The sequence below is a fragment of the Vitis riparia genome, chromosome 18 (assembly GCF_004353265.1).
Source record: "Vitis riparia cultivar Riparia Gloire de Montpellier isolate 1030 chromosome 18, EGFV_Vit.rip_1.0, whole genome shotgun sequence".
Taxonomy (NCBI): Eukaryota; Viridiplantae; Streptophyta; class Magnoliopsida; order Vitales; family Vitaceae; genus Vitis; species Vitis riparia.
In genome coordinates, this window is record NC_048448.1 from 33,974,019 (window position 1) to 33,985,959 (window position 11,941).

General features: G+C 34.2%; 1 protein-coding gene and 1 long non-coding RNA gene across 4 annotated transcripts; one reads left to right on the plus strand and one right to left on the minus strand.

The window, feature by feature from the left end:
• Positions 1-258: 258 nt before the first annotated feature.
• Positions 259-2,183, plus strand: LOC117907718. Its single transcript, XR_004650040.1, has 3 exons — positions 259-786; positions 888-925; positions 1,688-2,183. It is a non-coding gene; the product is annotated as an uncharacterized LOC117907718 (long non-coding RNA).
• A 4,781-nt stretch (positions 2,184-6,964) lies between these two features.
• LOC117906352 (toll/interleukin-1 receptor-like protein) lies at positions 6,965-11,484 on the minus strand. 3 transcript variants are annotated; one of them, XM_034819349.1, is made up of 4 exons: positions 11,167-11,484; positions 9,875-10,482; positions 8,727-8,895; positions 6,965-7,373 (listed from the first exon to the last, which is right to left on the minus strand). In XM_034819349.1, exons 2-4 carry the CDS (start codon positions 10,414-10,416, stop codon positions 7,347-7,349), a joined length of 738 nt encoding a protein of 245 aa, XP_034675240.1. In that variant the 5' UTR covers positions 10,417-10,482; positions 11,167-11,484; the 3' UTR covers positions 6,965-7,346. The 3 variants fall into 3 exon arrangements, with proteins under 3 accessions (XP_034675240.1, XP_034675241.1, XP_034675239.1); XM_034819350.1 differs by having other exon boundaries at positions 8,714-8,895; XM_034819348.1 differs by lacking the exon at positions 6,965-7,373 and having other exon boundaries at positions 8,152-8,895.
• Between the last annotated feature and the right edge of the window lie 457 nt (positions 11,485-11,941).

The window sequence follows — 11,941 nt, forward strand, 5'->3', positions numbered from 1 at the left end:
TATTAAAAAACATTATATTATAAACATTTTGAATACATTTAAATAAATTATTAATGATATTTATTGCTATATCTTTAAAATATAATTGGAAAAGACATTATAAAAATATTGTTACTATTAAAAATAATATTATGTTTTACAAATAATTTGTCTTATAAATTTGATAAGATCAAATTTGTCCTTGTATCATGTATAAAAAATTGTCAAGCATCGGGAAGAAAGGAGAGTGCTTTTTGGAAGCTGTGAGGGTCTCTTTCCTGGGTCTTTTTTTGTGGATATTTTGCAGAAGAGAGATGGCTTTGAAAAGTGGGTGGGATGCAACTGTGTTTGGTGGGGTGGAAAAGCTGTGTTAAGAAGAAAGGAGGAAGCTAGTTTTTGGAAGCTGTGAGGGTCTCGGGTTTTGCAGGAGAGAGAGAGCTGGGTGAGAGGAAAAATGTAATACTGATACGGGCTGTGTCTTTCTCTGCTGCTGATATTTTGAGGCTTTTAGGTGTCTCTCTGCTGGGTTGGAAGGAGGCTCTCTCTTTTGGGGCAGCTGGAGGGTTCAGTTTTTCTTAGCGAGTATTGATGGAGGGTTTGGAGATTTGTTCTTGGACAGCTGACTGTATGGCTCTGGGGCGGATTTAGGAAGTGCGTGGAGATATCTCTGGGATTAGTGGGCTTCTTGGGCTGCAACCACTCCTCCACTTTTGAAACCCCTCCAATTCTCTCCATTCTGACATTCTGCCTTTTCACTCTCGAGAACAAGAGAAGACTGAAGCTCTCTCCCCTTTTGTACTGCGTCAGGTGATACCCTCTCTCTCACTCTTGTTCTCATGAGTTGTTTCCCTTTATTTTTATCTTTACTAAATCTAAAAATCAAAAGGCTACTCACTTCTCTCACTCAGGCATCAAGAAGCCCTTCTGCCACTCTCAATCCTCGCAGGTACTAATCTAATCATGTTATTATTATTATTTTTTTTGCAACCCCCGTTTGATTCCCAAGAAAATCCACCCCCCATTCGATTTCCGGGAAAATTCATCCTCGTTTGATTTCCGAGAAAATCCATGCAAAACCCCCAAGGAAAACCAAAAAAATTGCTTTTTTCTTTGCTCCCTGTGTTTTCTAGATCTGTTCTAGGGGTTTCTTTGCTTTTGTGCCATTCGATTTAAATTTCACGAACCCTAAATCCACGACTTTTGAGCCAGGCTGAAAAACACAACCTTTGCCTGCAAATCATGATCAGATTACCTAATAGCATCTTATATATATATATATATATATATATATATATAAAATATCGGCGCTATTTTCGAAAAATTACCGAAATTTCCGTCAACCGAATTTTGTGTCGGAGATATTTTCACGAACCCTAAATCCACGAGAAAAACACAACCTTTGCCTGCAAATCATGATCAGATTACCAAATAGCATCTCATGTTTTTTTTTAAAAAAAATTTTGGACAGATTTTGTATCCTGTGCGCGGGCTGGGCTGGTAGGAAATATCGGGAAATTTCCCAAAAAATTGGCAATATTTTCAAAAAATTACTGAAATTTCCGGTGACAAATATTGTTTCGGAGCCAGCCGAGAAGCGATATTTCTCTGAAATAGCCGAAATTTTTAGACATTTCAATCCTTGGGTGTCATCATATAAAGATATCTAGCTTTCAAGAGGACTGACTTCATAAATTTTGCTTCTTTTCAGTCCGTGGGGTGCTTTGTCTGGTCAAGGGCACCTAGAGTTGTTCTCTTACATTAAAGGCCTCCCCTGCTTCAAATCCAATCAGTAGATGTTTTCATCATCCTTGATGAACTCATGTTAATACAATGACCCCTATTCCATCCATATTTCATATTTCTTGGAGCAAATGCTTCTACTTTTATGTAGGCTTTTCAGATTTCATAAGCAAATGTGAGACTCACTTAGGTAGTAAAAATGAGAGTTAAGAGTTATAGTGGAGGCATAAAAGCATCGCCTTAGTATTGTCAAAACACTTATTGGTGATCCAAAGTTAGATCATTTTAGATGAATTAGTATGCAGATTAAGACTTCTTCTTGTGCAAGTTTCTATATTTTATTTGTTTTATAATTTATATAGAATTTCTTTTGATTTTTAGATAATTGATATGGACCCAATAACAAGAAAGCATGTGTGGGACATGATAGAGAATGCAAATAAAAGGTTGCTATTGAGTGTGATATTAGGACAATGACATACCCTTTTTTTTTGCATTGTCTATTATGTCCCACACATGCCTCCTTGTTATTGGGTTCGTGCCAATTGTCTAGAAATAAAAAGAAACTTCATATGAATTATAAAACAAATAAATTAAAGAAACATGAACCAAAGAAAAGTCTTTAGTCTACATACCAATTAATCTAAAATGACAAACTTTGGATCACCAATAAGTGTTGTGGCAACACTAAGATGACGTTTCATTCATCCACTATAACTCCCAATTCTCATTTTTGCTACTTGGGTGACTCTCACTTGTGCTAATAAATTCTAAGAAATCTGCATTGAAGTAAAAACATTTGATCCAATAAAAATGGATAGAATAGAGTCATTGTATTGACATGAATTCATACCAATGGTAGGTTGCCCCAATGAGGATGCGGTTACCATGCCTTACGGGGAAGTCGTGAAGCAGTTCTTTAAATATGTAAGTCTAATTAATTGAGATTGCTCAAACATATCCTTAGACCCCCAAAGTTTGGTTTCTGATTTTTTGAATGTTTTTTACGGCATTTGAATTGTGTGCCAAAAGAAGAAGACGAGGCCTTTTTTACTTTTGTTATCCCGATGATGGAGAAGCACAATTTGGCATGGGTAGCAATCAGGTTTGACATGAATATAATATCAGGAAAATCCCAATTCCAATCAATGGGCAATGAAGAAAGAAGACAAAGAAACAAAACAAGTAGAATCAAATGACAACATTGAAATTGAAATTTGTGTATATTTATTGATTATCATCAAATTATGAAATGTTCCTTCCTCAAACTCCAAATTTGTTTGTGGGTATTGCAACAAAACTAAGAGCACTCTCTTGAAGTTTTAGCAATGGACTTATATGGATTGCTAGAAGCATTAGGTTTTGATGAAACTAACATGAATTAATTCTACCACTACAATATCAAAATCTTGAGCAGAAAAAATAGGTTTTGTACCATTTGGGTCAAGGTTTTAAGTAAAAATAAGACATAGTAGACAAAAAATGTCATCTTTCAAAATATCACATGCTATGAAGTTGGCTCTGCCTAATTCAGAAGAAAGGAAGCTTTTTTTATGCCTGCATCCATGAGGCAGAGCTCACCTTACAAACAAGAGAATTTGCAGATTGTGTGGATGGGCAACTCTATCAGGATCCCCAAGCTTGCACTCCTGATAGAGGACAATATAAAAATAAGTTCTTTTGACAAAATTAGTTAAATTGACGTACAAGCTTCTATTAAGTTTTTCTTTTTTTTAAAGAAATAAGCTTTTAATGGGGCTTCTTAGTAGTCAATCCAAACAAGGCGTCAAGTATTACCACTAACAAAAGAATATTGAAAAATAGGAAGTAAGTTACCATAGAACTTAGAATCCATAAATATGAAATTTGCTTTATGTACAAATTTTTCTTTTTCCGGTTACAAAAGCTTGACTTAAGATAAGGAGCAAGAGTATCACATCAAGAAGTGGTGAGATTCATGGAGCCGAATAGGAAATGCGAGCAAGAAACAGGAAGATAAAAAATAGTGATGAAAAGCTAAAAATCAGTTCCAGTGTTGGATATGGGAGGGTTTGGCTGCATTTGAATCCTGTCTTGTTCCCAGGTTTGTGAGTTAGCCTCATGAAAGCTTCTCATTATGGTATCAGGCGATAGTGATCCATTCACATCTTCATAGGCATGTCCTTTGGGTCAGCCCTCTTCAAGGCTTCTCCTGATTATAGTGTCTTCTAATCCCCATTCACGTAGATCATCCAAGACACGTCCAGTAGGATTACTATCATCATCAATGTCGTTGTCATTACTAGTCTTTCCAAGGCTCTCATTCGAGTAGCACTTCCCATTGGAATAATCCTCATCACTACTACCTTTAGTGTACAATGGACAAACTCTCCAACGCTTCACAATGCAGGACTTCCCGCTTGTACTAAATGAAAACTTGAGTGGTGTTTGTTTTTTTACTTAATTCTAAATAGAATCTTAATGCTTAATAGTGTTAAATATTAGATTGTTTTTTCTGTAGTATTTTATTTCTATTAAGTATTAAAAAGTAAAAAAAAACCAATATGTTATTTTTTCTATTTAGAAAAAGCTATATATTTTGGTTTTTTCTATTTAATAAAAAGTTTATAATAAGTCATGAAAAAGTAGAAAAACAAACAACCTAAATTCTGAAAACAAATTGCTTTCAGTAAAAAGTCAAAAAAACAAACACCACCTTGATGTGACTCCATTTCTTATCATTGAAGAATAAAAACGATGGAACATAGGCCTGCCACAAATGATCTGACACGATAGAGGTATATCAAGTTGGCGAGTGTGGGCATTAGTAAGGGAACATACCCAACTGGATTCAGAACTAAGATCTTGTAAATCCAAGTTACAATAGGTGGATCAACCCCTTGAAATAGACCTGTCCTTAGGTGATATAACAACAAAAAGTGCAAAACCTTGGAAGTTTCTATCATACCAATCTAGTGCTACATCTATATTCACTTCATGCGAGTTTTGACCCAAAATGCAGCATTGTAAAAAAAAATTCCATAAAGTAAACCAATTTTAAAAATAATGTCCAATCTAGTGCGATTGGGCCACGTAGATTGTCACATCATAAAATTGTAGTCTCCAACTACGGTTTTGAATTTTTTTAAATCAGTCAAAACCATAGTTGGTAACTATGGTTTTGAATCCTTTACCTTTTCCCTCTCTTTCCCAGTTAGGTTTCTTCCTTTCCCAGTTAGCTTTCTTCCCTTTAGGGTTTCATCCTTCCCGTTGCATCCTTGGCTCAAATTTAAAATTTGGAAGTCATTGGTCAGGTAAGATTTATGAGTTTTTCAATTTATCATAAATTTTAATTTTTTTTGTAAATCTGTTTGGGTTTCACATTGTTGTTGTTGTAGATGTGTTTGGTTTCTATTTGGTAAAGATGTGTTTGATTTTATTTTATTTTATTTTGATTATGAGCTTAGCAGAAAGAAAAAAGTTTTTTTGGTAAAAAAAAGGATATGGAATGGGGGGCTAGTATGGATTTTTTTTTTGTTAAAGATATCAAAAATGGAGAGGACCACTGTAAAAAAACTCCAAAAAGGTGGTGATTTTTGTTATAAGAATAGAAAAAATAGTACTCCACTTTTCAAGGGCCGAATTTATCTTAAGTTAGGAGATTGAAGGTGTGGGGTCGGTTTCTACATCATTATCCAAATTCTTGGGAATGTTTGGTTGCCTAGAAAATAGAGGAAAGTTAAAAAAATAGTCCTAAGATGACAAATCCTCAAAAAAAAAAAAAAAAAAAAATGTTGTTCGAAGAAACTAGAGATTCCTTTCCTCACACCATTCTGACTATTTCAATCTGACCCCTCCACGAAGGAAGTTCTTAAATAAATTAGCAACCAATCTGACCCCTTTATGAAGGCAATTGTTTTAAGATAAGTCTCATTTGAACTCTGCCCTTTACTTCTTGCTCTAATATGTGAGGAAGGATATCTAAGAATGTGATATAAGTGAAAATAGGACTGTGCCTAAATAAATTTCCCAGATATTCAGTAGTAGTTTCATTCACAATGCCTTCTTTCCCAAGGTAGACTAGAACAAATTTTATGTTATCTTTTATGAAATTTGCATCCTCTATCCTACATAACAATGTATTTTATTTGAGCAAGCTTTGTGTCAACAAAGTTGCATCTTTGCATCCAATTGTTGTGCATATCTTTTAGCCTACCTATCAAAAAAACAAAAAAATAAATAAAATAAAATTCTTTTAACTTATTTATTTTTTGATAGGCATCATTTTAGCATATAAAATTGTTGTTTCTGTTTCCTGTTTGCTTGTTGGAGTATGGTACATCATAAAGATATGTTAAGTAGATTATTATTTTTTTCTAAATCAAATCTCTTCATTAATCCAATCTTTTAAATGATGGGATACTATGTTGTCGTCGATTGCTCAATTAGTCCTTGTGCATGTTTTAACTGATGGTGATGAGTGTCTCCTGTTACATATACGTAGACTTACAGTATTCATGTGTACTTAGCCGAGAAAGTTTTAATGATTTAATTAGCACTATAATTATTGTCATATAAGTTATTCCATGATAGAGTCTATTAGTTATGTTGACGAGGATTGAAGATCATTACTATCTTGGTTTGGCCCCAGTATATCTTTCAATGTATGAGGTGGAGTTTGCCATTGAATAGAGCGAGTCCTACAAAACTACAATTCAGGATCTTTAACTTATGAAATTCATTAAAGAAAACAACATGATTGATACTTCCAAAATAAATTGATAGATATTGATGGAATGCTTTTTTCTTTTAGTAAGTAAATGCTATTTGAAGAGATAAGGCTGGAAGAGGCTCATACCAATGCACATTTTGAATTTCTTCCACAATAGTAGTAAAGTAGTGCTTTTGGGAAGTAGGGATGTTTATTTCCTCCATAGAACTATCAAAAAGCCATTTGAGACTACTAGCAGCCATAATGAGAAGTTTGTTCAATATTTATGACCTTGACATGTAAGGGTATTTTCTCTTAAGCTTTTCATGCTGGCAGAGTGTATTATCTTTGCAACTGCCTTCACATAGTATGCCAAGTGTTGGATGATACTGATGATGAATGTATAAGTTAATAGATTACATTGCAACATTAGTAGGATGTTCATGCATACCGATCCTCATAAGAAAGCTAATTGGATATCTCCTCCTGCTAAAATGAGAAGCTATGGTGATGATGTTCAAAGAGAAGAAACCCTTTTTAACTCAGAAGATGGAATAATTTGCAGAGATATACTACCCCTTGTTGGAGTTGTTACAAGAGAAAAAAATGGACTATAAAAGATGAAGTGCATATATATGGAAAACTAAACTATAAAGGATAAAGAACTCCATTTGGTTGCTGAGAAAAACAGAGGAGAGGAAGAAATATACATTAGCTTTCAGTTTTCCTTTTTTTATCCTTTAACTTCTTAGCATCCAAACAAAAGATTAGAAAATGGATATAAATTATCCTTCTAAGAAATAGAAAGATAAAACCTACAAACTAGAAATGAAGATTATGGTTACCTTTTGGATGATTGACTCTTCTGATGATAACCTCACTAGCAACATCCCAAAGGTGAGCAGTGCAGTCCCTAGACGCTGACACCAGACCCAATCTACTGAAGGCCAATGCAGTTATGGACCTGTTGCATTACCAAGTGAAAAAATTGTCAGTTGAAAATTTGTGTATGCCTGTTAATACTATTAACATTCTGCCTGTGACAATCAACCATTCTCTAACAAATATGGATAAACTTAAACCATTATACAATACTTGTGTCCATTTAGCACAATCGGGAAATCCTCTAGAACATCAAATGGATCGCCCACCAGCCCAGTGTCAAGCATGCTGATGTGCAGAGTAGCCTTAGCAACCAAGATTGAAAAATTTAATAAACATATGAACGCAATTGGGAGGATTAATGCAGCCGCACAAAAATGGTTGGAAGCAATCCCTTTTGAGAAATGGGCGCTCTCTCATGATGGAGGTTGAAGGTATGGCATCATGACTACAAACATGTTGAAGGTGTTCAATAGTGTACTTAAAGGAACTCATAGCTTACCCGTAACTGCTTTGGTTCAATTGACATTTTTTCGGCTAAATAGTTACTTTGTTGTGAGAAGGGAACAAGGTGCTAATCGACTTGCTTCAAATGAGGAATACACTTCATATGTCGATGCTAAGATTAAGGCAAATGTGGTTAAGGCGGGATATCATGAGATTGTTTTATATGATCACATCCAAGGAGAATTCCATGTGAAGACTAATAGGGGTACTAAGAGTAGCTCAACTTGTGGTTGAACATATCACGTCAACTTACAGGAGTATGCATGCACATGTGGTAAAACACTCATATGTTTATTATGCAAAAACATTGCAATTGGCTTTCACTTCATTTGTGATCAAGTTGCAAACCGACAACTTTAGGTATCACATGTTCACACCACAAACCAACTTGTAGATTCTATAACCAAGACTTAGCTTACAAGACTTTCCTTTTACATCACTCCAAGATTAGGCTCTATGATGGATGTTCTATCTTGCAGGGGCATAATATACCATAATTATAAGAACACTCATTCCTGATTACTCTAGATATGTTACAATTAGTTTCCTTATCCTTTTGTACAACTTTCACTCTACCATTACTGCCACAATTATAAGTATCGTTTTGCTTATCGACAACACTTTAACCAATGTATATTGGATTGTTGAACATTAATAAAAGTACACAACCTTTATACCATTCAATCTTTTGTTCTCATATATAAACTCATAAATTTCTCCATACATTTGTTAACATGGATTTCACATTCTTAAAGCTTAAGTCATCATCGTCCGAGTCATCTGATGAGTCAACTATTTCAGAAACAAATTTCTCTGGTAACTCAATTAATTCTTCCCCAACATTTTCAATGAGTGAGCAAACTTTAGAGTATTGTCGAGAAACTAATTCATTAACATTTTTGAGTGGCCTCCTACCTCTAACACTTACGTCAAAATGTCCTGCAATGTGAATAGCGGTTAAGGGTGAACTTGGTACCATTTCCTTTTTTGGTATATGAGAATCTTCTTTTACTAGGCGTTTTGCATCAGTTGAGGATAATTTGAACAATCTTTTCAAAACATCAATGATAATTTCCTCGATAAATGTAGGCTCAGACCTGCCATTTGTTATGCAAACACACATAGTTAGTCTAACAATCCATTAAACATAAGTGAAAAATAAAGAAAATAAGATTCTACATAGTTCTTCTGTTCGGAATTGAAATACAAATTGAAAATTTTAAATATAAATCAATGAGGTGTAGTGGTTGGTTTCTTCTCATATGTACACACACACACACACACACCACACACACACACACATATAGTGTTAGAAATTTTTTTCTTCTATTTGATGTGTGAAATCACAATCAAGCTCATTTCATGTAAATATAACGTTCTCGTTGGTCCAATAAGATTGCAGGACCAAACAGATAGACACCAGTTATGGGGCTAAACAAACTCTCATACCAAGATCGAGGATTGGTTCTCATACCATTCGTAAAAGTTTGCTCCCTTTCATATATATATTATTCCTTTTGTGTAGATATTGTTCCCTTTGAACCCAATAAGGTCCTCATGGTTTTAAAATGTGTTTACATGATTAATATCATAATCACTTTTCATGCAGATATAACATCTTCATCATGTCCCACAAGATTGTGAGACCAAACAGATAAAGGTTTTCATCAAGGTCAGGGATAAACTTTGATACCATGTGTAACAGTATCTTCCCAACCATATAAATATTATCGGTTTTGGACCCAACAAACCCTTACAACTTTAAAACACATCTACTTCATTAAGAGGAATCCATACATTTGTAGTATCAAAACTTTTTTTCTTATTTATCGTGAGATATCACAATTGATATTATATATATTATAAGGTTAAGAAAAACTCATATATATATATATATATATATATATGAGTTTTTCTTAACCTTATAAATGTGTTTTAAAGTCCTAAGTATCGTTGAGTGTAAAGTAAATAATATTTATATGATTGGAAGCATATGGTAACATAAGATGATCAAAATATAAATTAACAATTAAAAGTAAGAATGGAAAGGGAAACAAAAAGACTTTGAAAGATTACTTATTCTGTGAACTCCAGCCGGCTAAATTGGCAACTTCACTAAGAGCCTCCCTCCAATTCTTCACCTTATCCATATTCTGCTCCAAAGTTTTTTCATGCTTAACCAAGGCCTCCCCAAAGCTCCGTTTGTGTTTTCGCACATCTGATGGATCCACATTGTAGAAAACGGGCAAAACCAGCTGTCCCATGGTTTTCCTGCATTCTAGTATCTTGACAAGTTCGTCTAAGCACCAAGTTGAACTCGCATAGTTTTGAGAGAGAATTACGATAGAAGACCTTGATCCTTCAATTGCTCTTACAAGTGTTGGAGATATGGATTCGCCTCTCCTAATCTTGTGGTCATCAAAGAATGTGTTGACTCCTTTCCTGTCCAAGGCCTCGTAGAGATGAGCAGCAAAGGTAAAGCGGGTGTCTTCTCCTCTAAAACTAAGGAACACATCATAACTCCATTGGGAAGAAGCAAAAGAAGGTGCCGCCATGGAAGCAGAGAGAGCAGTAGAGAGATGAACATCACAACCCAACTGAGAAGAAGAGGCAGCCATTTTGGAAAAAGAGAGATAGCAGACAGATGAAGTCCTAGGGTTGAGTTCTCAACTCTAAATAGATCTCTGCAAATACAAATGTTTGGGTTGGTTTAAATAATTCCCAATGCCAAACAGTAATGACATTGAATAATACATCTAAATTTGTTTACTAATTGCAAAGAAACAAATAAATAGAAAAAATAAAAACAATAAAATAGAAAATGAGGCATTTTAATTTATTTACTGTACAAATATTAATTTATTCATGATAATACCAAAATTTTATTTTAGTTACTCTTTTTCACAAACCAATTAAACTATTATCTTTCTGCTCCCATTTGAATTAATACAGGTATGATCTTGTATTTGTGAGAACAGACAATATCAATGACCATGACTTTTTTTCTTCTTGAATCTGAAAAATACAACAGCCATACATAATTCATACAAAAAAAAAAAAAATTAAAAATTTTGCATCCAGAATTTTGAAGAAAAAACAAAATATTGTATCAAAGATCTCCCAAATTAAATATCATATGTAATGCATAAAAACCTTTTTTATTTGAAAGGAATCTACAAAAATCCCATCTTGTTCAAACGACTGTTGCTGCAAATGATATATTCTATAGATTTCAATTTAATTTAGAACTCAAATAGAACCCTCAAAAACCAACTATCAAGTCTTTTCCAAAAGGTATTGGTAAAATACCACATAATGATAATGAATGAAGCCCATCTACAGACCTCATGAGAAGGGTGAAAACTTACAGGATTGCAGATGCCCAGGGAATCAAAACCAAGCTTCAATTGAGCACTGACGAACGGTAAACTGCTGGCAAAAGAGTGGTCTAAGAAATAGACATGCATTCACAGCGACCGAAGAAACTGATTCAGAGAGATATATAGGATAGTTAAAGGGAAAGAAGAAGAGAAACAAATGAAGAGTCCACGCGTATTCGACTCAGGGAAAAGAATGCGAAAAGAGGTGGAAGTTTCAGCGCAGCCGCCAAAACGGAAAGACATGAAAGTCAATCCCGTGTAAAGGCAAAAGAAAAATATAGCAAAATGAAGTGAAATCACCTAACACTAAAGTACGGAAAGAGTCTAAAGACTTGAAAGTCAATCCCGTGTGAAAGGCAAAAGAAAAATATAGCAAATGAAGTGAAATCACCTAACACTAAAGTACGGAGATACATCACTGACATTAGAATAATAATTCAATTAATAGTTATAAGGGAGAACTGTGGTTAATAATTCAATTAATAGTTATAAGGGAGAACTGTGGTTTGGCTCGGCTCAAAAATTAACATGTGATTCATATATAATGCATATTTAAACCCAAGATCCAAATAAAGTATGAAAATTAAGATGAAGGATATTATCTTTCATTAATCCCTAAAATACCCTTAACCCTTACATGGACACAAGTGAGTGTGAACTTCAATTTTTTTGTGTTTTTTTTTTCTATTCCCTATTAAGTATTACTCATTTCTAACTTTTTTTTTTCTCTTTTTCTTCCGATCTATATTTCTATTTTATGTCA